General features: G+C 52.6%; 1 protein-coding gene across 8 annotated transcripts in view; it reads left to right on the top strand.

The window, feature by feature from the left end:
- Nucleotides 1-27,085, top strand: part of Col27a1 (collagen type XXVII alpha 1 chain) — a 120,358-nt gene that overhangs the window by 18,892 nt on the left and 74,381 nt on the right. For all 8 annotated transcript variants that reach the window (XM_052717481.1, XM_052717487.1, XM_052717486.1 and 5 more), the window contains exons 4-10: nt 21-74; nt 3,324-3,377; nt 13,710-13,763; nt 15,269-15,322; nt 24,018-24,062; nt 24,660-24,713; nt 25,077-25,121. In XM_052717481.1, the coding sequence (XP_052573441.1) occupies nt 21-74; nt 3,324-3,377; nt 13,710-13,763; nt 15,269-15,322; nt 24,018-24,062; nt 24,660-24,713; nt 25,077-25,121 (360 nt within the window). The remainder of the gene's footprint in view (nt 1-20; nt 75-3,323; nt 3,378-13,709; nt 13,764-15,268; nt 15,323-24,017; nt 24,063-24,659; nt 24,714-25,076; nt 25,122-27,085) is intronic.

Raw genomic sequence — 27,085 nt, 5'->3', positions numbered from 1 at the left:
CTCTCTTATTTCCTCTTCAGGGTCCCCCTGGGCTGCCGGGATTACCTGGATCTCCCGGTGCACGAGGTCCTCGGGTAAGTGATGGTGTGTGCTGATTGTCCTTTGGGGTTCTAGATGCATCCCACTGCCCATGGAGCCCCCAGCCCGCTGTCATCCGCAGGTCTTTCCCTGCCTCTCTCTGGACCCATTTTCTATTTTGTCTTTGGGGGTGGACATGGTATGTGTAACAACCATGGTATCTTGTACCCTGACTTGCTCCACCCTCTGTGACCCAGGGCAGGGACTCCTGAAGTCCATCTGCAGGAGCAGATCTTTCACCTGGAAAACCCCAGTGTGGGAAGAAGAGACCCTGGGGTGCCTCCCAACTTTGCCGGGCCATACTGGCCTGGGGGGTCTGACAGAGCAGTTCTGTGACCCTGGAGAAGTGCTGAGTTCCTGGGCTGGGACCAACAGTGCTCATATCCTTGCCCCGGCTGATGGAGCCTTTCTCACGCCAAGGGCCAGGCAAGCACCCGAGGAGGAAACTTGCCTGCTGTATATTTTTAGCTCCAAGCCCAGCAGTTGGTTTTGGTTATGCAATTACTTGGGCCCTGTTTCTTTCCAGACCTGGCTGTGTCCTCCTGAGCCCAGGACTCTGGAACCTTCCATCTGATCTGCCTTTCCTCCTGGCTGCAGAGCCTGCTGGGGTGCATGCCCAGAGCTGGGAACTACACAGGTGTCGGGACCTTGCACTTTGACCTAGTGTTCCAGGGCCAGGCAGTCTGACCCCTGTTCCCAAACTTCGCCAGCCTTGCTCAGTGCACAAAGTCCTCTGTCTGTGGCTCACATGAGACACCACCCCCTTTTCTGATGACTCTCCCTGTCTGGAGCTCCTCAGCAGTTTGCCTGGCACACCCATGCACCCGGAGCTCTGATTCCCCCAGGTGACTTCATTCCTTTATTCCCTTAGGTAAAGTCAGAGGAAATGCCAGAGCCAGGGCTGAGCCCACGCAGTTTGATTCTGTAGGCCACTCACCTTCGTGAGTATTCACTGTGCTGAGGTTTCCACCAGCGGGTCCTGGCCACAGCAGAGATAGGCTGTGCTTGCCTGTCCCCCTGACATGATACCTAGCAGAGGTGCCGGGGAGCATTTGGGAAAGCTTCCCACAGGGAAGTTGTGTTGACCTAGGGAAGTCTAGTCCATCCCTCTTCCTGACCTCAGTTTCCTTACCTGAGGGATCAGGACCCTGCATCTCGGAGTTTCCCTTCCAGCTCAGATGACTCTTTGGATATGCTTCGGGTTCTCTACCTGCCCTGCTCTCTTCAGCCTGGGTCTACCCTGGAAGTTCCGTAGATCCTACTAAAATCTACAGCTAGCAGGATGTTGGGTTAAACAACCCTGGTGCCTCTGCACACCCAGCGGCTCTGGGTCCCAGAAGGGGAAGGGTCCTACCTGAGATCACCCAGAGCTCTGTGGTCTTGTACACTCCCTGAGCCTGCAGAGGGATGGGGAATCCCCGAGCCCCCCAGTCACCGTTCCAAGAAGCTCCGTTTATGGAATGAGTCTGCTTGGCTCTTTATCAACTATGCGCCTCAGAGGCAGTGGCTGGGAGGATGCAGATGGGACAGCTATGAGAGGGTGTGTGTGCATGTGTGTGTGTGTGTGTGTGTGTGTGTGTGTGTGTGTGTGCGTGCGCGCACGCGCGCGTGTGTGTGCATGTGTGTGTTTCTGTGTGTGTGTGCATGTGTGTGTTTCTGTGTGTGTGTGAGTGTGTGTGTGGCACAACTAAGACAAAGGGTCAGGGGAGGCAGCTGCTCTTGACCTTGTGAACCTCCATTGGCCCTTGAAGGGGGCTGGGCATCAAGGATCCTTCCTCACTGCCCCCCCATGGAGCCTGAACTTTGGTTACACCCCCAGAACCTTGGTAGGATGAACACATGAGCTTTTCCAGACTCCTTAGAGACTCATCATTTGGGGGTATTCATGGACAGATCGGGAGACAGAGGCTAGGGGCAGGGTGCAGACAGAGTGAGACTCAGAACCTGGACCAGGTCCTAACCTGTTCAGGTTCTACCCCTAGATTGTGGGGAGGGGGGTCGGGAGGGCTGCACATAGTACTCTAAATTCCCCAGGCTGAGAATTCTCTGGACACCCTTCCTTCCTACAGTGCTCAGAGGAGGGAAGGGTCCCATTTAGGCATCCATACAGGAGGCGGTGCCTTGGCCTGAATGTGACAGGCCACAGCTGGGGGATGGTTCAGAGAAGGAGGGGAGGAAGCCACACTAGACACAGTCAGCAGATGAGCAAGAGGGATCAGCTCGAGGCCTCGAGAGCATGGTGGGACCAGGGACCAGTGGACCTCTCTAGATGCCCCTTCCTATCCCGTCTACTCCTGACTGTTGCCTCTGAGCAAAGGCCCTAAGGCGTGACCCACCTCTGCTGGTGTACGTTGCTGGGCTGGAAGCCTGTGGATGGATCCTTACGGCAGGAAGTGGATGTGAAAGAAGCCAGCTGTCAGGGGCCTGGAAGATGGCCTGAACAGTACAGTGCATGAAAAGAACAGTCCGCAGCCAGCATCTGAAGACTCCACTTGCGCATGCTCACCCCTCTGTAGTGTGACCTTGACCAAGTCTCTTGAACTGTCTGGGCACAACTTCTAGCCATGTCAGGAGGACCCTGCCTTGGAGCCTGCGGTCAAAAGGAGGGCTCTGATCCAACCTAGGAGGGCGCCTCTGACCCTGAGGGGCCACGCCCACCCTCCATAGAGTCCCAGCCCAAAGGCTCTGCTAAAGTCTAATGGGAGAGGTCACTTGGGTTAGAGTAGCCCTAGAAGGTTCTCTGAAGGAGATGGCCTGACTCAAGCCTTGAGGATGGGTCTAGTTTCTGCTGAGGGGTAGATGGACAGGACATTCTACTTGGATGGTGGGGACAGCTGGGGCCAGGGAGAGAAAGTACCTGGAGGTTGGAGAAAAAGTGTAGCTAAGTGTGGTGCTTGACGGTCCAGGAGCAAAGGGTGTACCCTGAGCTCAGACAGGTCGGGTCCAAGCTTGCTCTGTCCTTAGCCTCCTGAGCACCCTCTGAGTACTGGCTTGCTCATCTTCACAGCAGGGGTAGTGCTGGCACCTACCTAGGCTCAGGGGATGATGGGATAAGGCAGGTGGCGTACTCATGCAGGGTCAGAATCCCAGGGTTCCCCTCTCGGGAGGACGCTGAGCTGACAGAGCTGCTCACCTGGGGCTGAGGAAGGAGCTCACAACGGGCAGCAGGATGGTGTCGGCAGTGTTGTCGGAAGTGGGGTGTTTGTTTTCTCTTTCATCTCTTGTTTCTCTCTCTTCCCTTCCAGGGTCCTCCTGGGCCATACGGGAACCCAGGCCCACCTGGCCCGCCTGGAGCCAAAGTGAGTATTATCAGTGGGGTCTGGAGGTGTGGCCATGGGGTGGCAATGGGTGGGGCCTCACTTGGGTTGTGACCTAAGAGCTCCTGGTGGAGGACTGTCAGGGGCTTTGTGGAGGAGTCCCTTCCGGACTGTAGCTACCCTAGTTTCTTCCTGCACTCACGGCGGGGGGGGGGGGGGGGGGGGGGGGGGGGGGCTGGCTGTGCAGTACAAAGCAGTGGGTTTAGCTTGTGGTTGGAGAGGTGGCAGCTTGGATCTGGAGGCTTTGAGGTGGGGGTAGGCAGAAAAGCAACCTGGTGCTTCACAAGGAGAGCCTTGACCTTGAATGTTTGATAAGGACATAAGATTTATGGGTTGGGAGATATGCCTTCGGGAGGTGTGGCAGCTTTGAACTGGGAGAGGCATGGAAAGATGGAAGTTTAGAAGATTGCTGATTGTGGTAGGTAGGATTGGGATGGGGACCAGGCTGAGCCAGGGAGAGGGGGGTCGTATTGGGGAGTGGTACAGCCTAGGGCAGAGGAAGTAGGGGAGAAAGGATGGAGATTGGAAGGAGATGGGACACTGGGACTCTCTGGCACTGGCCTGAGTGACAGCCTTCAGGCCAGAACAAGGACTGAGGTGACATCGTGTTTGTGAACCTGCGGCCCAGCTAGGGGTGGTCATGGGGAAGTGTTCTGAGCTGGAGGTAGATCGGGCATGGGGGTAGGCCTAGGCTGTCACCTCCCCCAGGAGCCCTCTTGGAATACTCAGGTTTGTTTCTCATGAGACTGTCACAGCTGGGGTTTTGATGATGACAGAGCCCCGGCTACTGAGCTCCTACATCGGGCAGAAGTCAAGGGTGTCAGGCTGTTATCTGGAGTAGTGTATGGGCAGCCACATTTGGGTCACGGGGAAAGAAGTTTCTGGACTGGGAGAAGTGAAGGGGGAGGGAAAAGTATGGAGCATGAGGTTAGTGAACTCCCCACTGGCGTGGGCAGGCCACGAGGAGCAGAGGATCTCTCGGCTCCCTGGCTTCCTATCTCCCTCTTCAAACCAGCCACGGGGTAACCAGGTGAGCAACAACCCTGAGCTTTGGGTGGCCAGGGTCCAGGGTCACTCTTTGCTAAGCCAAATGAAAGGTGAATGGCTTAAGGGAAGTTTAACTGTCTGGCCTGGTGGTGCTGAGTAAGCAATGACTGGCCTCTAAAAGCAGGCACAGAGTGGCCCCCGCTGGCCTATCAGAGTCTCTTGAAGTGGAAGACAAAGGCTACATATGGGGAGTCCTGGACGCACAGATATGAGGACCAGTGTCCCATGCCTGAGTCCTTGTAAGGAGCTGCAGGTACACTTGCCCCGGCCCCCAAGGTCTGTGACTCTCAGGTGAGGCTGGACTGGGGTTCCTTCTCAGAAGGCAGGCAATGGAGCCCTCAGGAATCCTGTGCCCAGCACCTATGGGGTGCACCAGGCTCTAACAAGGCCAGCAGTGGGGTTAATTGGCACCATGTTGTATTACACCTCTCCCAGTAGGCACTGTGCATGGGCCTTACTCCCTTGTCTCATTTGATCCATACTGACTCAAAAGAGAAGTGTGAGGACTCTACCCATTTACTGACGGAGAAGCTGAGGCATGGGCAGGTGAAAACCCAGTGTGGGAACTTGTCCCGATGGATCAGGCAGAAAGGGTTGTTCCTTGGAGATGTTTGTTCGGCAGAGGCCGAGGGCCTGTCAGGATATTTGAATGGGTGGGATTGCCCTTGGCTGTCTCCCTCACAGCTGGTTCCTTGTTTGCAGGAGGATGCTCTGTCAGCTACTCCTTTTGTCCCTTGCTGGCCCTGGTCACCCTCTGAGCACTGCAGGCAGCCTACTCCATCCTGCCTAGGGATGTGCCGTGTGGCAAACGAGTCCTTAGTGGCCTCCCCCAAATGAAGGGTTTGGCACAGGGGCTGGTTCCCTAGTAGGCAATTCCTCCTACCGCACAGAGCTGGGACATGTGGATGGGACTGGCTTGGTGGGCTGAGTCTTGAAGTCGTTCTGTGCCGATCTCATATGGAAGATGTTGGTTTCATGCAAGCCATGTACAACTGGTCCCAAGCCATGCAGAATGTTCTGCATTGGGTGTAACTGAGGGTGTGAGTTCCAGAGAAAACCGTGAAGTGAAAGCTGCCTCTCCCACTGGGGCTTCTGTAAAACACCACAGGCTATAAGGCAAAGGACACTGGCTGTGGGCACAAGGGAGTGCCGCTGACTCAGGGCTGACCAGCTGGGTCAGAGACCTCAGTCTGCTGGGTCTGCCCTTGCGCGTGTGGTGTGGCCAGGTAGAGCTCCTTCTGTCTGGATGGAACTGGCAGCTTGGCTGAGACTCAGGGAGCAGAAGGTCATGAGTTTGGGTTGAGAGAAGGGCGTGTGGAGAGGGTTCTCATTGCTCATCAGGGCTCCTTTGGGCCCAGGAGGTAAGCTGATGGCCTCGCAGAGCTAGCCTAGCTCCAGGCCACTTAGCCTGGCCGGCTCCCACTTAGCTTGTTCTCCTGTTTTGGCGTGGTGTTAGCTTGCTCTGGGACTGCCCATCTAGCCATCATTCTTGGTTTACTGAGACTCTACCACGTGCCGTTGACAGCTGTAGTGGCCCAGAGCCACCAGCCTCCGGGAGGGGAGGAAGGGTCAGAAGATGAGCAGGAAAGGGAGGGAGGAAACAGAAGGGACTTTATCCTTCAGGAGAGGCGGCAGAGCTGGGTCCTGTGTTCAGGTGGAAGGAGCCTTGCAGTTGCCTGTGCAGTCTTGCCTGGGCTCCACAGCTAGTCCAGGCTAGACCAGGCTCTACCCAACTCTGCCTTATGCAGAGCCCTGTCAGAAAGACGGCTCCTCAGCTTCCTCTCACACAAGGCCAAGGGCTCTGAGTGCACTGAGAGCTAGCCCGGCTTGGGGGGCAGCGTTGTGGACTGAGTGGCTCAGGGTGGAGTCACTGGGTAGATTTCATTTATTCATCAACTTGTGGTTGTGCTTCAGGAAAGTACAGATGTTTAGAACACAGACTGTGGAACCTCATCGCCCAAGCTCAAATCCCCAGTTCTCTTCCCCCTGCTTCCCCGACAGTGGACAGATTGAACTTACCATTCCTTACTTTCCCCACCTGGAGAGTAGAGTAATTAGGGCAGCTGCTGATTCCTGTGAGGAGTATCCAAGTCACCTGTGTTAGTCAGGGATCCTCTTCAAAGGACAATGGAGTCAGCTCATGCCGGGCTCCAGCGTACAAGGCCCCCAGATTGGCATAGTCCTGCTTTTGAGACCAGCAAGAAACAGAACATGCCCTTATGCTAGAGAATGGAGGAGCACACTAGTTGGGGCTCCTTGAATGTCTGGGGAATGGGATTGATCTGACCCGGGGTGAGACCTCCCTGCGGGCAGGAAGGTGAAAGCAGGGAAGGACCGGGGCATTTGGGACATTCTCCGAGCAGCAGCAGGAAGGCAGGGAATGGCTTCAGCAGGGAGGCGCTCAGGAGGTTCGTGTCCTGCGTGGCTGCCCAGTAAGCAAGGCTTGGCCTGAGGTCCCCAGGGAAGTGGGACGCTGGCCAGGGCAGTGCTGCTGCAGATCACAGCATGTCAGGTGTGATGCTTGCCCCTTGGTGGGGAGGAGATTGCCGGGAGGTCAGCAGTGGGTGGACTTCCGTCCACAGAGAAGGTGGAGTCTGCTTCTTGGGGCCAGCGAAGTACCCATCCCCAGCCTGCCACTCTGTCCCTGGTCTGGCCTGGTGAATTAGTCAGGGTGAGTATGGTACTGTGGATCGTCAGGGTCCAAGAACACAGGGCTTTAGAACTGGTCAAAAGTGGGGTGGAACAGCCGTGGGAAAGAGCTGGGCTACCTCACTCTTTCCCATGGTGACTGAGGTAGGACACAGTCATCAAGGCAAACACTGAAGAAACTGGGAAGAGAAGCCACCACCGGCTGTGGCTCCTGGCCAGCGACAAGCACTGTGTGTGTTTGCAGCAGTAACGGACGAGGCGCCTCGGAGAGCTTCCCTCACTTTGTAGGGCAGATGTTATCACTCCCATTTTACAGGGGAGGAAACTGAGGTCACATTTCTAGTGGGTGGCAAGGCCAGACTCCCAGAGTCTGACACGAAGATCAGACGCAGAGTCACAGGACGCCTGAAGCCTCCCACTCTTGGGCTATCCAATTCTCCCTGCATGTGTCTTGTGTGGGATGTGGTTTTCTCTCACAGAGGTGGCAGTCTGGACCTCCTCACCTAGTGTTCCAGTCTCAAGCATTTCCTGTCGTGAATGTTTAACCTTGAGTGTGTTCCAAGGGCTGGTGGCAGGCACCCTGTCAACGTTCTCACCCTGTTCTTTCTCTAACTGCTTTCTCTATGCAAAACTAAGTTCTGCTAATATACGTGCAACGTCTTGAAGAAAACGACTATACCTGAGTATTGGGATATCTAATTATTTTATTAGGATAGATTTATAGGAAGCAGAGTTCCCAGCATGGATTCAGGAGCCAGCGGGGCCCCAGTTTGAATTCTGATTACCCTCCTGTGCTGCATGTGTTACTTGGGATAAGTTATTTCAAGTCTCCAGACCTGGCTCCATCTCCGTGAACAGGAGTGGCTCACACCTCACTGCGTTCTTCTCAGGACTGAACTGTGTGTGTTTATGTATGTCACGGTATGCATAGGCGTGCGCAAGCAGCATGTGTGAATAATTTATAACATGCCTGTACAGAAAAACGGAGAGCGCCTTGCTGTTAATGCCTTAGTCACTGCCTTTGGGGGGGCGGGGGACTGAGCTAATGCTGGAAGCGCATTAGAGGAAGATGCTGAAGAGAGACAGCTCATTATTTTCGCTGATTGTCTATGACATATTTTTCCTTAGGTCTGTTTGAAATGTGTTTCACCACTTGTAATTGTTTTATTGGGGGTGCGGGTGGGATGTTGTCTTTGTTACGGACATGTAAAAATTATTCATATATGGAAATTATGAAAGCTTCACCTACTTAGAAATATTTTCCTGATTTATTCATTGCCCATGAGACTATTTATTCATGGTGATTTTCACACATGGAAGTTTTATTCTTTTTGTAAAAAAATTATACTAATAGGACTGGGGAGATAGCCCAGTTAGTAAAGTACTTGGGAATCTGAGTCCGATCTCCAGAGTCTGTGTTTAAAAACTTAAGTGTGATGGGACACGTTTGTAATCCTAGTGTTAGGGAAACAGTCAGAGAATCCCTGTATGGGGATTGTTGGCCAGGCAGCCTGGGCGACTCAGTGATATCCAGGCCAGTGAGAGGCTCTGTCTCAAAACAAAACAAAACAAAAACAAACACAAAAACAAAAACAAAAACAAAACAAAACCAAAAAGATGCACCTGAAGAATCATAGCAGAGGCTGTCCTCTGGTCTACACATACATGTACACACATGTGCATGCACACTTGCACATACACACACATTAACAATATTAACATGTTTAACAAATATGATGAGTCAAATGATTTGGAAAAGGTACTACTGGTTAGTCTGGGTCTTTCTTTTTAAAATTTTAAAGTTTTAATTTATTGCTATTAATGTTACTATGTGTGGTTTTTGCATGCGTGCATGTGTGCATGTATGTGTGTGTGTGTGTGTGTGTGTGTGTGTGTGTGTGTGTGTGCATGTGTTCATGCCATGGTATGGTTTGAAGGTCAGAGGATGATTTTGTGGAGTTAGTTCTCTCCTTCTACCCTTACATGAGTTCTGAGGTCGAACATAGGTTGCCAAGCTTGCACAGCAAAAGCCTTTCCTGGCCGAGCCATCTTCCCACCCCATTTATTTTGGAGGTACTGGCAATTGAACATGGTCCTGTGTATGCTAAGCATGTGCTCTGTCATTCACCTGCAGTCCCAGGCTTATTTCATTTTTTTTTTTTGTTTTTTGTTTTTTGTTTTTGGTTTTTCGAGACAGGGTTTCTCTGTGTGGCTTTGTGTCTTTCCTGGAACTCGCTCTGTAGATCAGGCTGACCTTGAACTCACAGAGATCTGCCTGGCTCTGCCTCCCGAGTGCTGGGATTAAAGATGTGTGCCACCACCGCCCGGCTTATTTCATTTTTGCACTTAAGATTTTTCTCTCTCTCCTATGTTAGGATCAGCTGTGTTCACTTTTATTTCTAGTCATTCCACAATATCATTTGTACTCAAACTTCTCAAGCCATCTGGAATTAATCATGGTGGGTCTGGGATGTGAACTAGCACGCTAACATTGCTTTCCCTTGTCCATTACCTTTGCTCTGGTGGCTGTTGTGGGGTAGACCACGGTCTGTTTGAGGCCATTCTGTTGTGTTTCATTGACATTTGTCCATCTGCATGCTAGTGAAATACTATTTATATGACATTTACCATCTTTATAGTATGTTTATGTGTTTCCCCTCCTTGCTTCATTTCAAATATTTCCGACTTCTTTTTCTGTTAAATGAATTTTATTTCCATTTTCATTTTAAAAGCTTTCTTTCTCTCTTTTATCTGAAACTGTATTAAGCGATGTATTAATTTGTGAAGAGTTAGCATCTTTAAAATATTAAGTTTTCCTGTCCACTACACACATGGTATGTCTTCTGGTTTGGTTGAGGCTTTTAAACATCTTGCAGTAAACTTTTATAGTTTCTATTGCATACTCCCTGCACATTTATTATTCGGTTTATACTCAAAACCTAATGCTCTGTGGCTGCTATTCTTTCTGCTGTCTCTCAGTTACCGAAGAGAAGTTTTTATTTGTGCCCCTTTAGTATGTATTTATGACCCTGCCTATTCTCTCTTCACTGCAGTATGTTGTCTGTTCTACTTATGCTTCAGTTAGTTCTCCTGACTCTTCTAGACAGGAAGTCATGTTTGCAAGGAAGGACGTACTTTTTTTCTCCTCCCTTTACTTGTTTTTCCTGCTTTATTGCATTGGCTGAGACTTCTGAACCTATAAAACAGTAATAGCCAAAGGAAATCTTCAGCGGAAGTCCCAGGACCTGGCCAGATGTGGCTCCTGATTCTCCTGAGACCCCATTTGTTTATTCATGAACTGATTTATGATGCTGTCTCTGGACCAAGCCCTGTACTGTATACTTGAGGTCACAGAGGAGTTATGTAGAATACCTCCAGTCTAGCATTTCTTGATCCTTTGTCTTTCTCTGTCTCATCGCCTTCCTGGGCCTCAGTCACAGAGGGCCCTTAGTTCTCTACTCTTCTTCCTGAAGAGATGAAGCCCAGCACAGTTCCCATCCCCACCATAGTCTTAACACCTAACATTCGTGTTTTACCTTCCTATGTAGTCTGCTTGGCTGCAAGGCTTCATGAACTAGTCCAAGCAGAGGCCATCCATCATGTGGCTTGCTCCAGGTTGCCATGTGACTTGGCTCCACATCACCATATGGCTTGCTCCAGGTCACACGGGCTTGTTGACTGAAGAACTGGGTCTAAGAACCAAATCCTTGCCCTCAACACATAAAGGATTCATAAAACACCATCTATTGTTTTTTTTCCCTCTCATTGGCACCTTTGTAGGCACCTGGCTGGGCAAAGGAGGTGTGTTTAGCCCATGGTCCACAGGCTGCAAAAGGTCAAGGTTAGCAATGAAGGAAGCCAACACAATTATAAACTTAGTTAAAACGTATGATTTTATGATTTCTTTTGAAACTCATTTGTGCAGATCTCAGGTATGAACTTTGTAGATGACAACATAGTGTTGCAGCGTCAGAAGGTAGAAGACACCAGTCGAGTCTCATCCTAGAAGCCATCATTTGTCTGGACAGGGATACCTTAGCTGAGCCTCCTTGTCTTCTATACAGCCTCAGCTTAACTGCTATCCTTTCCAGGATTTACCTACATCTAGGCAAAGCTCTCGGCCTCATCCTGCCCTCCACTTAGCACGGGTGTGTAGATTTTCACTGCCCTGTGCTGTAATGTAGAGAGCTTACAACCAGACTTCCTGACCCTAAATCCCACTGACCTTGTCTGACCTTGGACAAGTGGCAGCTCTTTGATCTGCCTTCATTTCCTCTTCTGTAGAATGGAGCTCATGAACGTTGCTCCTTCATGTATTTGGAGGTTAAACGAAATAATATGCATGTAGGGTTAGAAGAATACTCACTAAATGTTAGGCTGTGTGATTGGTCTCTCAGGTTTCTCTCCCAAGGGGCCTGACTCCTGTGCCTTATTCTCTACCATAGCATTCCTGATGTTCAATACCACATCTGGCTTGTAGTGAATGTCCATTCTTGTTAATCCATCTTTGGACGGAGATTATGTCCAAGCACTCTTGCTGAGAACATTTAGAGGTATCCATCAATAACCAAGGAGTCCTGGCCAGGGAGCCAGTCTGTCATAGCTTTGGGTATTAGTCTTTAGACTCTATGAAAAGACAGAATAAGTAGAGTTTCCAAAGACCAACTCCTATGAGTCTTGTGTGCCAGCTCCTCTGCCAGCTGCAGACCACGGTGGGCATGGTGGGGTGAGGATGGGGGTGGGGGGGAGGGAGAATGTCTGTCCTTTTTTGGCCACAGGAATCCTTGGTAGCTGGGTAGCCTGTGCCAGACCTTGCAAGCACTGTGGACATAAAAGGCATGGAGCCGGGCTTCTGATTTAGAGGGTGGGAGAATGTCTCAGAGGGGTGGTCATAATGTCAGGTGCATCTGGAGGTAAGGTTCTGCAGAAAGCCCCTCTCCCCTGGGGTGCTCAGGGTGACAGAATTAGGGTTCTGGGGACAACCAACCAAGGAAGGGCTGGCCATCACATTGGGGCAGCTGGCTGGAGAACTGGTAGAGGGAAGAACCTCCAGGCTACAGACAAAGGCTTTGATGTCAGCCACCTGCATCCTGCCTGCTGGGTCAGCTCAGGCTGTGATGGCTTCCCTAAACCCAGTCCTGCCCCTCATTGGAAGCAGAGAGTTGATATGAGAGCCTACCTCACAGTGGGTGCATAATAGGAGAACAGACAGAGAGGTTCTTTCCAGCCCAGATCAAGGTGGGTTCTGGTGGAGATGGACCAAGTTAGGATTTGGGAGGCCTGAGTTCTGACAAAGAAAAGACTTAATGGGAATTAAGTAGAGTTGGCCAAGCCACCCTTTCCATATGTCACAGACATTATTCCCCTGGCCCTTCTCCTAGAAACCCGAGAAGCCAGGCTCCGTATGAGTGTGCATGTAAGCCGCATGGTCCCTTTTAGAAATGCGAGGAAATGAAGGATTAGAGAGGAGACCTTGGCCTGTGGTCCTACTGTGAGCCCATGGCTGGCCCAGGCCTCCCACCCAGGAATTCTGACTCTGAGCTCACTGAGGCTAAAAGGCCAGGGAGCTTAGGCAGAGGGGATAGGAGTGGGTTGAGAGTTCCTAGCATTCTCTTACAGGTGAGAGCTCTCTCTCTCTGTCCCTGTGAGATGCAGCTAGTGAGCTCTTTGGCTTTTGTGATGACCCAGACTCTAGGGACCAGGATCCTTGTGAAAGAACCAACTCATATTCCAGGAACGGCCAATGCTTGCTCCAAATGGAGACTTGCTATTACTATCATGTTCTCACCAGTGCCCTGCCCTTATCCCCCCGGTGGGCTCCCACAGACCTGGAAGTCATGGTTTAGGAGTCCAGTCTCAGTTCTGTGTGCCTTATCCTGGGTCCCTGAAAACTCTTGCTCCTGGTTCAGTGTCCTTGAATGTATTTTGGGGTGATAGGGTTCCCTATTCTCACCCCCCAGCCTAGAGTGCGAGGCTAATGCAGTGTGTAGGTAAGAATGGCCTGCACTGTGTGATCCTCGGGCTCCTGGTGATCAAGGAGGCAAAGGCAAATGTCAGCTTTATGGAAAATGGCAGTCTAGGTGCCTTTGGCTGTGTCTCTTAGAATCTCCTGAGGCCCAGGGAAAGACAGCTGGCAACACATGGGCAGACGGGTCACGTGTGGTGGCCGGGAGCTGGGCAACTTAAAGCATGCTGCTGGTTCTAGGGTGGTTCCCCCTGTTGGGGGAGGGTCTGGTGGCAGGATGTGAGAGCCATGTCTAGAGGGTGTGTGGATGTGGCTGGTGACAGTGGATGGAGTGGAGAAGGTCGGCAGTGATGACGGACTGACAGGACATGATGCACGTGACACCTTTTTTGTGGGCTTGGCTGGTGGCAGGAGAGTCGAATGGGAACTGCCTGGGGCCAGATCACGGAAGACCTGGGCTGTGAGAAGGAACTTGGAGTCATGTAGTCGGAGGGAAGCAGTGGATGGTGTTGGAGTAAAGAGAGTGACAGAATGGAGGGAGGGTTATGTGGGTGGAAATGGGCCAGGGAAGGGAAGAGGGCCACGCATGTCGTCTGTGTGGAGATGCCACTCAAGGTGACATGGTGACCAAAGCAGACTTATTTTTATTTCAGGGACAGAAAGGGGACCCGGGACTCTCACCAGGACAGGCTCATGATGGGGCAAAGGTAGGTTCCAGGAACCCCAGTACTCCACCCTCCCCTGGAACCCCCCAGGAAGAGACTGCAACATGAACCAGGAGTTCTGAAGTCCTGAAAAGTGGAAGTGATCTGGTGTTTTCCTTGAAGGGCTTAGTCTATCCCAACACTGAGACTGTGACCATTCCCAACCCCACCTTCCTGGGCTGTGGCTGGTGAATCGAGAGAGAGAGAGAGAGAGAGAGAGAGAGAGAGAGAGAGAGAGAGAGAGAGAGAAGGAAGGAAGGAAGAAAAAGAAAGAAAGAAAGAAAGAGAGAGAGAGAGAAGGAAGGAAGGAAGGAAGGAAGGAAGGAAGGAAGGAAGGAAGGAAGGAAGGAAGGAAGGTCTGGTCTGTGGACAGCCCTTGGTAAACGCCCTTTCACCCAGTGCCCCATAGCTTTACGAGATGTTTGCTAGGTGATGCTGCCATACAGAAGCTTCCTGGCCTTCAGTGCCCCGGAAACTCCTAACTGACCTTCAAAGCCCTTGCAAGTGCTCATTGGAGCAGAGAGACCTGGAGTTTCCAGGGGGTGGGACGTGAAAGGGCCAGGTATACAGACTTTCTAGCTCCCTGGGGCTATGAATGTAAATGGACTGCTTACAGAAGAGAAAACACTTAGACCAAAGGACCTTCCCTATCCCCAAAGCATCCACCTCCCAGCTGAGCAAGGACCCAAACTCCAGCATGCTAATCACAGGCCTCACATATCATACTCTAGAGTCTAGAGGAAGGCAGTCAGGTCTGTCTGGCTTCCATCTGGGCCTTGACGATTATATCTCTACATCTCCAGCCAGCTGCTAGTTATAGACACACACATACACAAGCACACACGCACACACACACACACATGCACACGCACACACGCACACACACACACACACACACACACGTGCGCGTGCACGCACACACGAGGGGGAGGGGGTCCTTCCTTTGATCTTTTCTCGTCACAGGAGGCTCACTACTTCATACCACACTGCCTAGTACTACCTCTCAATAGACCTGTGCCAAGTGACTCAGTCCCAGGACAGTGTCCATGTCTAATCCCTCCATTCTCATAACCTTCACCAGGGCAGATAGCCCTAGATTGAAAACGAGAAAGCTGAAACTCCAGATGAGTGCCTTGTGGCAGAGGGGCCTATGGACCTTTTCTGTGGTCCTGCATGGCAGAAACACCTCCTGCTTGGTGACCACCATCCCCAGTGATGGCAACATGGTTCAGGAGATGAAGAAAGCCAATCAGCGAGGGGTAGAGTGTGGGCTTAACCATGCCTTTAAGATCAGAATCCACTCTCCAAACAATGTCTTCTGCTAGTGAGTTCAGGGAGTTGAGGCTGGGTGACCCCACCCATTTTCCTGCTCCTACCTTGTTCAGTGAGCACTATGTCTTCTCTGAAGACTTCAGGCCTCAGCAAGCCTCTACAAGTGGTTGCAGCCATTGGAGCTGGAGGCCACACTGTTCAGTTCCTCACCTAACTCTGTTATCTGTGTCTTACAGGGCAACATGGGCTTGCCTGGGCTCTCCGGAAATCCAGGACCCTTGGGACGGAAGGTAGGCCTTGGTTCTCTGCTTGGCTTTGGCCATGGGCCTGCCAGCACGCTTGGCCTTCAAGCAGAAGCCCTGTGGGCCACCTGTGCCTCCTGGTTGCGGCTGGGTTCCCTGGGCATAGAGCCTGTTGGCAAGCAGTGAGAGGTTTCTGAGTCCCGGGTGGGCTGGGGTTGGGAGCCTGTTGGTGTGAAGTGGATCTCCTGTGGTTAATGAGGTGTGACTAAAAGTGTGTCCGGCTCACTCTGTCTCCCAGAGCGGCAAGCCTCAAGGATGCTTAAGGCGGTTAGTGCACTGGCTGAGCGGCTTTCGACCTGGGTCTCTCCTCATGTGCCGTGAGGACAGCAGTTCTTATCAGTCCCTCACTGCCTGGGGGTGGTTGTGTGACTCAGGGGAAAGGTCCGGGTTCCACTCTTATCCTCTGAGTCTGAGACACCCCTCACGGATGGGCTGCAGAAGAAGGGATGCGCTCTGCAGAGGACCCACATTCTCTGTGTGTTCCGTGTGGTTGTTACGCTAACCCATGCCTGCCACCATCCTCAGCCACTCTAGGTCTGCTCTTGGTTGCTGTTGGTGAGGATTCTGGCATTTTCCAGAATGCGCTCGCCAGAGGCCTTGGACTCCTTCCTCCCTGTCCCCGGCTGCCATCCCCCATCCTTTATGATGAATTGTGCCTCCTCTTGTAGCCTTTCTGGAGCATTCAGACTTTGGGTCAACATGGCCTTTGCTCAGGGACATTTGGCCCATCTTATTTTCAGCCCCGAGTCTTGCCTCATTAGCAGGGTAAGCACATTGGTCTGTGACTGCGGTTCTTCCTCCTGGCACAACATGTACCTTGTGTGCATGCAGGAAAGACAATAGAGGCCAGAGGTCAATCACTTTTTAGGAAGATTCCCTCACTCCTGAAGAGCTGTCCAACAGACATGTGTGCCCAGTGCTTACTTCCGCTCTGGTTCCCAGATGTGGCCCCAGCTGCTTGCTCCTTAGACCAGTCATCTGGTCTTCACCGGGACAGCCAGGGTATCTCCTGGCTCCAAGCTGCCCCTTACTCTGAGGGTCCCCATGACACAGGGAATTTAGAAGGTCATAGCCATCACCTCCACTACCCTCTGTGGCAGAGCAGGCCATACCTTAAACTTCAGAGGCCAGCCTGGCCATGGGATAGTACAGTGTTTGCTGGCACGGCATGTCTACTGCTCTGCATGCACCTGGCCTGTGTTCTGGCACTTTCTGGTGGAGGAGCTAGGAAAGGCCCCTTCCGTCTGACTCATAAAGCAGCCCATGGCGGCCTCACTTTGAAGGGGTAGGAAGGCAGCAGAAAGGGTGGAGAAAACACAGACTTGTGCTACCGCCTACGTAGGATTCCGGGGCTCCCTGTGCTCAGCAGATGGCCAAGGACTCTGACAGCCCCTGCTCTCCTGTTCAGGGTTGGGTATCTTCCGAGTTAAGGGAGCTCCTCCTGTGGTTGGCCATGTACTCTGTGCTCCTCTCTGGCCCTAGACCAGGCAAACACATGTGAGCAATTTTTTACAGAGCCTTGACCCAAGACAGGCAGACTGTGTCACCCACATACTGTGTAGAGCACAGACAACTCAGGCCCTGAGATAGGGACCCTCTTTAGTGGCGGCATCAGGGAGGGGAATGAATTGCTTGGGATCCTGTTCCTGGGCTTATCCCTATAAGCAGTCCCCATCTCTGGTGACTGTGGCAGCCTCTTCGTCCTGTTGCTCCAGGGTGACTGTGTCTTCTCTGTGGGAACCCTGAGGAGAAGGAACACAGGTGAGCAGAGGTGAGGTCAGCTGTCTGCGGCATTGAATTTTGTTTTTTATCATTCATCCATTCGTTCATGAAGTGAGAATGTATTGAGCACCTACTATGTGCTGGGCCTGTGCTGTATGAACACAGAACCTGCCTTACAGAGTTTCCTTCACTGAAGGGCAGAAAACAGGGAAATGGTCAAGATCTCAGGTGTGTTGGAGGACAGGAAGGGCTGTGGAGAAAGTGGGCAGGAGAGAGTTCTGGCTGAGAGAGTGCCAGTGGGAAACAGGTGGCAATTAAACCATTGGAGGGTGTGACTAGGGCTACCTCGGTCAGTAAAATGCTTGCCACCTAAGCCTGAAGAGCTGAGTTCAATTCCTGCACCCTGTAAAAAGCCACATGTGTTTGCATGAGCTTGTGATCCCAGTGCTGGGAAGGTGGTGACAAGGAGGACTCCAGAACTCACCGTCCAGCAAGCCTGTTCTAACCAGCAAGTTCCCGGTCCCTCTTAGATGACCCGTCTCAAAACAAGCTGAACAATACAAGCTGGATGTGGTGGCACACACCTATAATTCCAGTACTTGAGAAGCAGAGGCAGGTGGATCTCTGTGAATTTGACGCCAGCGTGGTCTGCATGGAGAGCTCCAGGGTGGCCAGGACTGCATAGTGAGACCCTGTCTCTAAAATAAAATAAACAAGAAGGACATCCCTGTCCTCCACATGCATGTACACATAGGTATGTGCACATATGTGAACATGTATTCATACATTTGAACACACACACACACACACACACACACACACACACACACACACACACACAAATACACACGATGCTGCCTCACAGAGTGAGGCAAAACCATGCCCATTTCATAGCTAAGAAGACTGAGGCCCAGCTAGATTTTATTTAGTCATGCACCCTTCCTGTTAGTCAGTACATGGGAACTTTTGCTCTACACCCTTGGTTGACTCTGGTGTTGAGTGACAGGTGAGGTTGTCAGGGCTTCAGGGTATGTTCTGCAGTGGTGGCCTTCGACCCTGCTGAGTGTCAGGCCAGGTACTAGACCCAGGCAAGAGAACTTCTGTGAGGCCTCAGGTGGGTTCCACATGCGGCCAAGATCCAGACTCACCGACTTAAGGGAGACACCTTCTTTGTGTCTTAAAGTGGAGGGCTGGGGTTTGAACCTGGGTCTCTGACCCTCTGGCCCCTTTCTTACCACAAGGCTGACTGAGACTCAACCAAGAGAGGAAGGACCTGCTGAGTTCGCATTCAAAAGAGGCTTTTTTATGAGAAAGTTCATGGGAATGGAATGTGATGGAGTCCCAGCTGTGTCCCCTGTGGTTGTGAATGGGGGTGAGCCTCCATTGTCCAGGGGACAGTAGGGAGGTCAATGGGATCTTGTAGTCCCAACACTCACACAGGGCTGGCACATGGCAGGCACCGTATGTACTGACTGACTGATCGACTGAAGCATAGCGATGGTCATGAAAGAGGAGCAGCTAAGGAATTCTGGCTCCCTGGTATCATCATTAATCCTCTGGGCGGTTCGCAGCTCACCAGACAAGCTGCCCTCCCTCTGTCCCCCACCCCCGCCCACTGTATGGGTCCTGAGCTGGCCTGGTGCCTTTTTGTGGATGTGGACCAGTGCTTCACTGCAGGAGGTGACTCTGCCCTCCGGGCCAGGAAGGTCCGCAGACATTTATGCATTGGTTTGTTTGAGCCGGGGTCTTACTCTGGGCCAAAACTTGCGGTGATTCTTCTGTGCCAGCGTCTAGTTCTAGGATAGCAAACATACAGCCTCGCTTACCCTCCGGAAGGTGGGAAGGTTGCGGCTGCTCACATGTAGGAGCTGGATATGCTCCTCAGTCCTGCAGAGCACAGCGCAGTCCCAGTCCCCCGTGTGCATGAGGTCAGCCCCTGGGCTGAGGCCGAGTGATCTGGGGCATGGTCCCTTACCAGCGCCCTGGCTTCCTGCCTTCCTGTGTTGCTTTCTGTGTGCCCCTGGCCTGCCCTCTCCACATCCATCGTTAACGCTACTTGCTTCTCTTCTCCGAGTCTCTCCCCAGCACCCCCAACGGTCCCCACCCTCGTTTCTCAGACCCTTTGGCTCATCTTTGGAGCCTCCTCGGGATTCCCCACTTCCTGGCTGTTGAATGCCTCACTGACAACCTCAGCACACTTCTCCACCTGGAGCAGCGCTCTGAGGTCAGAATCCTACCTGACCTGACCGGTGTAGCTTCCCTACTCGAGGTTCAGCGCACACTGGGCACCTGCATCTGCCTGGCTCCACCCCTCCCCTTCTCCCGTTCCTCTGGCTGACATCACCCATTGATCTGTCTTGCCAAGACCTGATAACAGGCCTCTGAGTCTTAACTTAGCACGCTGCCAGGCAGACGTGACTAACGCAAGGAAGTGGGTATACTGAAAGCCTTTTCTCTTTTCAACTTCAGTTCCCCAGGCTCCTCTGTGGGTCACTGGCCCTCCCGTGCTGTCCAGGTGGCACTGCCCTCAGGAAGACGGAATACAGGTGGAGGGCAGAGATGCTACCCCTGCCTTTCTGAGCCCCAGCTATTCTTTCCAGTGTGACCCCCAGCTCCATGCTGGGCTCTTTCGGCCGTTCCCACTGGCCTCTCTCCTGCCGTGGTCCATTTCTGTCCCCCTCTCTGCCCCACTGCCATACTCAAGGTACTGTGCGACCTCCCCCAAGCTGAGCTCCATCTCAGGCACTCAGTTCTTTGCCTACTTTCTTCTTCCTGTGCCTTTGGTGTCCCTACCCCCTTCTTGAAGGTAGTGATCACATTGCTTTTGTTCAATGTTATATCTGCTACTGCTTGTCCCCCGGGCTTTGGTCATCTCGTTGCTCAGGCTCAGCAGATGTTTGTTGAATGAATGCATGAGCTACATGAAAAGTAGACCTCCCTGCCCTCTCTTCCTCAACTTACCACCAAGTGGGGTTGGATGTCCTGTGACCCGTCTGGTATTTCTAGATGACCCACTGATTTTAGAATCCTCTTAACACTGGAGCCCCGAGGGCATGTTGAGAGATCAGTTTGGGAAACTGAGGCGCAGAGAGGCTTAGTCTCATCCAGCTTCTTCCCCTTTGACCCTCTGTCCTACTCTCTGCTGGTGGGGTGTGGGCTGCTGGGGTGGCAGGTGAGTTCCATGGGCAGCCCTTTGTGTCGGAGCAAGACTGGGGAGTGAATTCCACTTTCCTACCCAAGTGGAGCTTGCGGAGCAGTCTGGGCACACACCGGTGTCCAGACCCCCAGGCAGGGACAGGATCCCCTCCCTCCTTGCCTGGAGTCCAAATAGCACCCCACTGTCTGTGGCAGGGTGAGGTGATGTCTGGTTCCTCCTCGTGCACTGTAAGCAGTGATTAATCTGGCTCCCAAACCAAAATAGAGCGCGTGCTGTATTATAAACACAGGGCCTGCGGAGGCCCGTCTGCCAGGCAGCCAGCGGGCCCAGCTCTTCTGTAGCACCTCTGCCTCCCTCCCACCTGGCACCTTTCACCCACGCAGGAGAAATCACTGCCCCGGGGCTACCTTGTGGGATGAGCTGACCCCGTAATTGCCAGGGCCAGGAGAAGATAATGGTTTAGAATCTCACTCCCCAGGCCTGTCATTTAAAACTGGTAAACACTGCGGAAGGGGCTGCCAGGGCGCCCCCTCCGCACCCCACCTCCCACCTTGACTGTGCTTGTCTGTGCCGTTCCCACCAGCCTTCGAAGCACATGCTCACAGTCACAGTCAAGACCCTCTGGGGTTCACTGATCAGGACAGCTCAGCCCAACTCAGGGATCTAGAGCTTAGAGAACTGTCCAGCCTTGGCCATAGCTTCCGGCCAGCCAGTCTTCTCCTGGGACCTCAGTTTCCTCGTCTGTCCAGTGAAGCAGGCGGTGGTTGAAACGATGACTTTGGTCCCATCCAATGTGGGTACTCCAGCATTCTACTATTGACCTTTGCCCTCAGGATGTTGCTGGGACTCAGTGGCTCTGTCTCAGGGAGATGCATCTTTAAGGGGACCTTTCTTGTTCTTCTGGGCTGGTCCTAGCCTCAGTGATTGGTGGTTCAAGTCTGAGGGATTTGGGTCACGATCCATGTGCTGTTCTAAGAAAGCTGTATGGCATCAGGAAAGTCCCTCCCTCCCTGAGCCTCTGTTTCCTCACTGGTGTGTATGCCAGGTGATTCCTACCTCCTAGAAGTGATTTAAGATGTTAGTTAGCAGGCGTGTTTAAGGCACCAGTGGTGAGCAGGCACAGGGTTAGGCATGATGGGTTCTGTCATTCTTTTTCTTCCAGCTCTTTCCTGGATGCAGGTTTGCTTAAACCTCATCTGGGATTTAACTGAACACGTCCCTTGTCTTTGGGAGAGAGCAATTGCTTGTGAACTGCTTTTCAGTAGAGTATTGGAGACTTGGGGCTCCCGCCTCACCCTACGGGCATTGCGCTTGGCCCCGTGAAACTATGGGCTGTTTACAGCGATCCTCTAGGCACACAGAGTTTGGCGGAGTGAGTTCAGAGAGGTGATTGCCCTGCTTCAGTCACACAGCCAAGAGCACATGGCTCACCTTGGTGCTTCTGTGGGAGAGAGAGGGCTCAGCTTTTTCCTCCTCAAGTCATGTCGTGCCAGGTCCCCGTGTCCCCAGGGCTTCCTGTCACAACCCCACTGGCTACTCCAGCTGCCTCTCAGCCCACTCCCTTGTTTCTTCTTCTCTGGTCCCTGGGGCCCTCTGTGCTTCTTTAAGCCCACTGAGAGAAAGTGCCTCGAGGCCTTTGCACTCTCTGCTCCAGCTGCCTGGATGCCCTTTTAGGAGCTAACTCCCTGTCCACCTCTCCTCCTGTCACCCATCCCTTGGCTGTCCCTGGAGTCACCACCCCTCCCCAGCCACGCTGTCCTCTGTCCCCTAACTTAACCTGTTCATGGCTCCTTTTGGTTATGGTAAAGATACAGAGCATCAGATTTGCCGTTTCACCCAGTTTTCAGTGCATGGGCTGAAATGCCCAATGGTGTTCAGCACATTCAGGTGGTTAAGCAACTGATCTCCAGAACATATTCATCTCGCAAAACTGACACCTGACACTCATTACACCTCATCTTCTGCCTTCGGCCACCCACAGTTATCGTTTCTACTTACTTTGTTTTTAGTTCCTTTCGAGGAATGTAAACTCCCAAGGCAAAGGATGTTGACTGACTTTTTCTTCCCTTGGGGAAAACCCTGCAGGTCCTCACACACTTCATCAGTGTTTGTTGAATGAGTGGTTGAATGAATGAATGAACGAATGAACAATGAGAAATAAAACAGTAGCTGGTGTTTCTGAGGTTGCTGAATTCAGTGCCAGACACCATGCCTTGTGCTCCCCACACACATCATGCCACCTAGGCATTGGCTTTTACCTCCGCGTTGGATAACTTCTGAGGAAATCAAGGCTCAGAAAGATCGAGTCATTGGCTCTGGTCACCCAGCCAGCCCATAGGTAAGCAGTCCTGGAATCCAGATCAGTCTGTAAGAAGAGCTTGGATCCTTCCGTCCAGCTGCTGGCTGTGGTCTGGGGCTCACCTTGCCTACTCCTGGCCTATGGAGAAGTCTTCCCCATGGCAGGCCTTGATGTAGAGTGAGATGCATCTTGTGGGTAGCAGTCTCTCTTGGTGTGAAATGATTCAGAAGCATCGCTGGGAAACTTCCCAAGTCTCCCCACTGAGACAGATTCTGCTATTTATAACGAAGACTGCCACTTCCTGTGCATCTTCAGGGTCCGGGGTGTTGACGTTCACCTGCGTGAGGCAGCATTTATGTGTGTGTAGAGCATGTGCATCTGGGGACTGGGACTGTGGATCAGTGCTTGCCCAACATGCTAGAGCCTTGGGTTTGATCCACAGCACCACATAAACCAACTGTGGTGGTGCGGGCCTATAATCCCAGAACTTGGGAGTAAAGGTAGGAGGGTCAGAAATTCAGGGTCATCCTTGGCTGCATGGCAAGTTAGAGGCCAGCCTGGGCTGCATGAGACCCTCTCTTAAAAAAGGAAGGAAGGAAGGGAGGGAGGGAGGGAGGGAGGGAGGGAGGGAGGAAGGGAGGGAGGGAGGAAGGAAAAAGAAGAAAGAAAAGAAAGGAAGAAAAGAAAGGAGAACGGAAGAAAGAAAAGAAAGAAAGAAAGAAAGAAAAGGAAGGAAGGAAGGAAAGAAAGAAAGAAAGAAAGAAAGAAAGAAAGAAAGAAAGAAAGAAAGAAAGAAAGAAAGAAAGAAAGAAAGAAAAGAAAAGATGAAGTGGGGAAAGTCTGCCAAGATCTCCACATGGCCCTGTGTCAAGAGCCTGTGCAGAGTGGCAGTCTCCTGTCCCTTATCATAGACTCTCAGGGGTCCTAGAACTTGGAGTTCAAAGATAGCAGAACCAGAGGGACTCAGAGTTCCAGATCCCCCATCTGAGGTCCACAGAAGGGCGATCACCCACCCAAGGTTGCATAGATGAGTCAGAGACAGAGAGCACCGTGTGAGGGGTCTGCCAGGAGTCAGTGTGGTCCCACTGTCAAGTGAGGATGCAGAGTCAAGGCTGCCACTGAGCATCTGGGTGGCCTTCTCTCCCTTGGACTAGGAGCAGAGCCAGTGAGGAAGGAGACAGTGGCTCTGGGTGACATGGTCACAGTACATGAGCTGGAGTGGCTCCCGATGGCGTCAGGCGTCCTGTGTGTGCCATTCGACCTTGTCCCTGTTCCTCATGTGACAGGCCCTTTGCTCCTGTTTCTGAATGCCTCCAACTCTCTGAATTTCAAAGACGGGGTTGGGATACGGACCCCGGGGCATAGTTTCTCACCCTACCCCTGCTCTAATGAGAGACGACACCAGAGGATTCTGTGAACGCCATACAACCTGCATCCGTGTGGGGAGTGTGTTCCCTGTCCCTCCCACAGAGCCTGTTGCCTGATGCTAATTCTTCACCCCGCAGGGACCCAAGGGCCATCCTGGAGCAGCAGGGCACCCTGGAGAACAGGTGAGGCCCGTGTGCGTGGCCCTGCACTGCCTATTTTCTCTCCTCCCGTCCTTGCTTGGTACCAGCCCGCTCTTTGGACTGAGATTCTCTGGAGCCCCAGAACAAGGCCACGAAACTCCCCCCTGCCCGCCCCCACCCAGTCAGCCACACTGTCCTGGAAGAGGCTGTGTCTGCACTGCCCAGCCCAGCCCAGGGCTGGCAGAAGCCCCTGGACTCTGGTTAGAGCCATGAATAGCTGGCCTGTCCCAGGCGATGTTAGACGATATTATCCCTTCCATTCGCCTTGGGGTTTGCAGGAATTCTGGTCTCCTGGCCCAAGTCAAACAGCAGTCCTGCCAGGGGACAGCCAGCCAGGTCTCTTCTGTGCTTTCTTATTTTCCGCCTGGAGCTGAGGGTTTTGTCCCCAGAGCTGGTCTGACCAGTTTCTAGAGAGGTGGGCTTTGGGGCCCCAGCAGGCCCTGCTTGTCTTCTCCCCCCTTGGCCTCACATTCTTGCCCCTCTCCTTGTCCATTATAGGCACCCTCCCCCACCCCCGGACCCCGACTGAGCTGCGCAGGGCCTCAGAGCTTTCCTAACGTGTCTCTCGTTCCTTTTCAGGGCCAGCCGGGACCTGCGGGCAGTCCAGGGGCCAAAGGTTACCCTGGCAGGCAGGTGCAGTATATGCTCTGGAAGCTATGGCCATGGTGGTGACCAGAGTGCCCCAAGCAGAGGGAGGCTGTGGGCTGGGGCCCAAAAGCTGCCCCTGTGGGTGGGCCCTAAGGAAAGGGCTGGTCAGGCACTGGACCTGGCAGCCATGCTGCAAGCTGGGGGGGGGGGGGTCTGTAGGAGAACTGGGGCTTCGAGAACGGCTTCCTGAGACGCCTTCTATCCAGTCTCCCTCTGAGCCATCCCTGGTCCAACCCATTCCATGGATGCTCCAAAGAACAGCTGAGGCCCAAGACAGGACTGACCCCGGGACACTGACAGCAGGGAGGGCCTCTCCATATGGCCTTGCCCCCTCTATTTCTGTTTCAGGGGTTCCCTGGACCTGTAGGAGATCCTGGCCCCAAAGGCAGCCGGGTAAGTGGGTTTTGGCTAGTCCCACACAGGTAGGGCTGTGAGTGGACACTGCTTGCCCCTCTAATGTGTTTATGGGAGGTCAGGGTTATTAGGGGGCCAAGAGATGGCAACCACTGAACTCCCTCTGCCTAGAACTGCCAAGAAGGCACTCCACATGGGATCTCCTAGAAGTTGTTAGGAGGCAGAGAAGGTTCTGTGTGTGTTGAATAGGGAAATTGGAGGGGAAGACAAAGGGCACGGGTCACGGTGGACCTAGGTAGCTGTGTTCATGATGCATGCCAAGACACTGCTGAGACAGGACCCAGGTGTCCTGCAGTGGGGCCTGCTGACTCTCAAGAAATGCTCAACAAGTGAATCGCATGGCCGTCTGTCAGGGCAAGTCCCCTGTGACGTTTCCTCTACTGAGCCAATGCTATTTACACCCTGGCAGGTGGGAGGGCCAATGTGGACACGGTATTGGCCTTAATCTCTGCATCTGTCTAGGGGTGGCAGAGGTGGGCCCAGCATAGAAGGCAAGGTCCCCCAGATGTTGCATGGCATGCCAAGTCAGGGCAGCTCTTGTCCTGGGATTCTGGGTCTCTCTCCTGTGGCTCCCATGAGGAATGGTCTCTGAGGGAATGTCTAAATCTTGAGAGAAAGGATCCCAAACTCAAGGGTCTACTCTTGTGTGTAAAGGAGACACTGCCCAGACCAGCCCTGGGGTCTGCATGACGGACTCAGAGACCCTCCTCGGCCACTGACCCCAGATGGTCACTAGGCCTCTTCAAGTCCACTCACTGTGAACACAAGCCGTGAGCTCTGCACAGAAGAGTCAGGATAAGTGCTTGAGATGATGGTTGTTGATCAAGCTGGCTGCTGAGGGGAACACAGGGGTGGGTATGTGGGCAAGGAGAGCTGCTACCAGTCTCCCTCAGCTGTGTGTGTTCATGACACACTCACTCACTGGTTAGGGGTGTGGGCTTAGGAACCACTGGGCTTGAACTCGGAGACCGGATCTGTGACACTACAGCTGTGTGACCATAGGCAGGTCCCTTAGCTTTCTAGGCCTAAATGTTCTCACTTGTATAGAATTCTAACTAATGTCTCTCACCAGGAGTGTGGTGAGGATGCCATGATTTAATCATGTGTCCAGTGTGTAGCCGGTAGGCTGCATTTGTTTTAGGATAGCTATGGATTCATATCCCAACCCAACATGAAATAATAAACTTGAAACATTCTATAAGGGTGTGTGTGTGTGTGTGTGTGTGTGTGTGTGTGTGTGTGTGTGTGTGTGTTTGTGTGTGTGTGTGTGTGTGATTTCCCTCCCCCTTTGTAACTTGATTGTGAAGTTCTCAAGTGTGAGCTCTGTAGATGGCACCTTTCTCACCGTGTCAAAGACAGGACACGTCTGCGTGTTTAGCGTGTGTAAAGCGTTGAGTCGGACCTGCCGGGTAGTTTGTGCTTGGCAGCATTTGCTTTTGCTTTAGTTTCATTAAACTGCCGCACAGCATCTAGAGCGCAGAGTGGTACAAGCCCTGTGCTAGATCCTGGCCCTTGAGAGGTTACCAGAGGACAGGGAATTAGCTGGATGGTGCTGGGGGATGAGCCTGCATCTTGGGTACTAGACAGGAGAGCACTCAAAGTGGATTATGCATGCCGTGTTTCTACCACCATAAGGTAGGCAGGGTATGCCTGGTTGAGGGCTCAGAGGGACCACAGGCCTATGGGCTGGAAACCAGGTACATTCTCTCTGGGCCAGGGACACAGACTGGTGGCCTTTGAGCTGAACACAAATTAGCTGAATCCAAATTGGTAGCACCGCTTGTCTGCGGGGTCCTTGCCAGGGTTAACTCAGGAGCACCCGTGTGCCAGCACAGTGTCACTCTCTAGGTGGCCATGCTGACTGGCAGTACTTGGCCACCGGGATGGATGTAAGCCCCCAGGTCCAGGACCTTAGAGCTCTTGGAGGAGCCACTATAGGGAAC

The sequence above is a fragment of the Peromyscus californicus genome, unplaced genomic scaffold (assembly GCF_007827085.1).
Source record: "Peromyscus californicus insignis strain IS unplaced genomic scaffold, ASM782708v3 Scaffold_5__1_contigs__length_169319896, whole genome shotgun sequence".
Classification (NCBI taxonomy): domain Eukaryota; kingdom Metazoa; phylum Chordata; class Mammalia; order Rodentia; family Cricetidae; genus Peromyscus; species Peromyscus californicus.
Note: the sequence above shows the minus strand (reverse complement) of the source record. Positions and strands in the feature narration are given on the sequence as shown.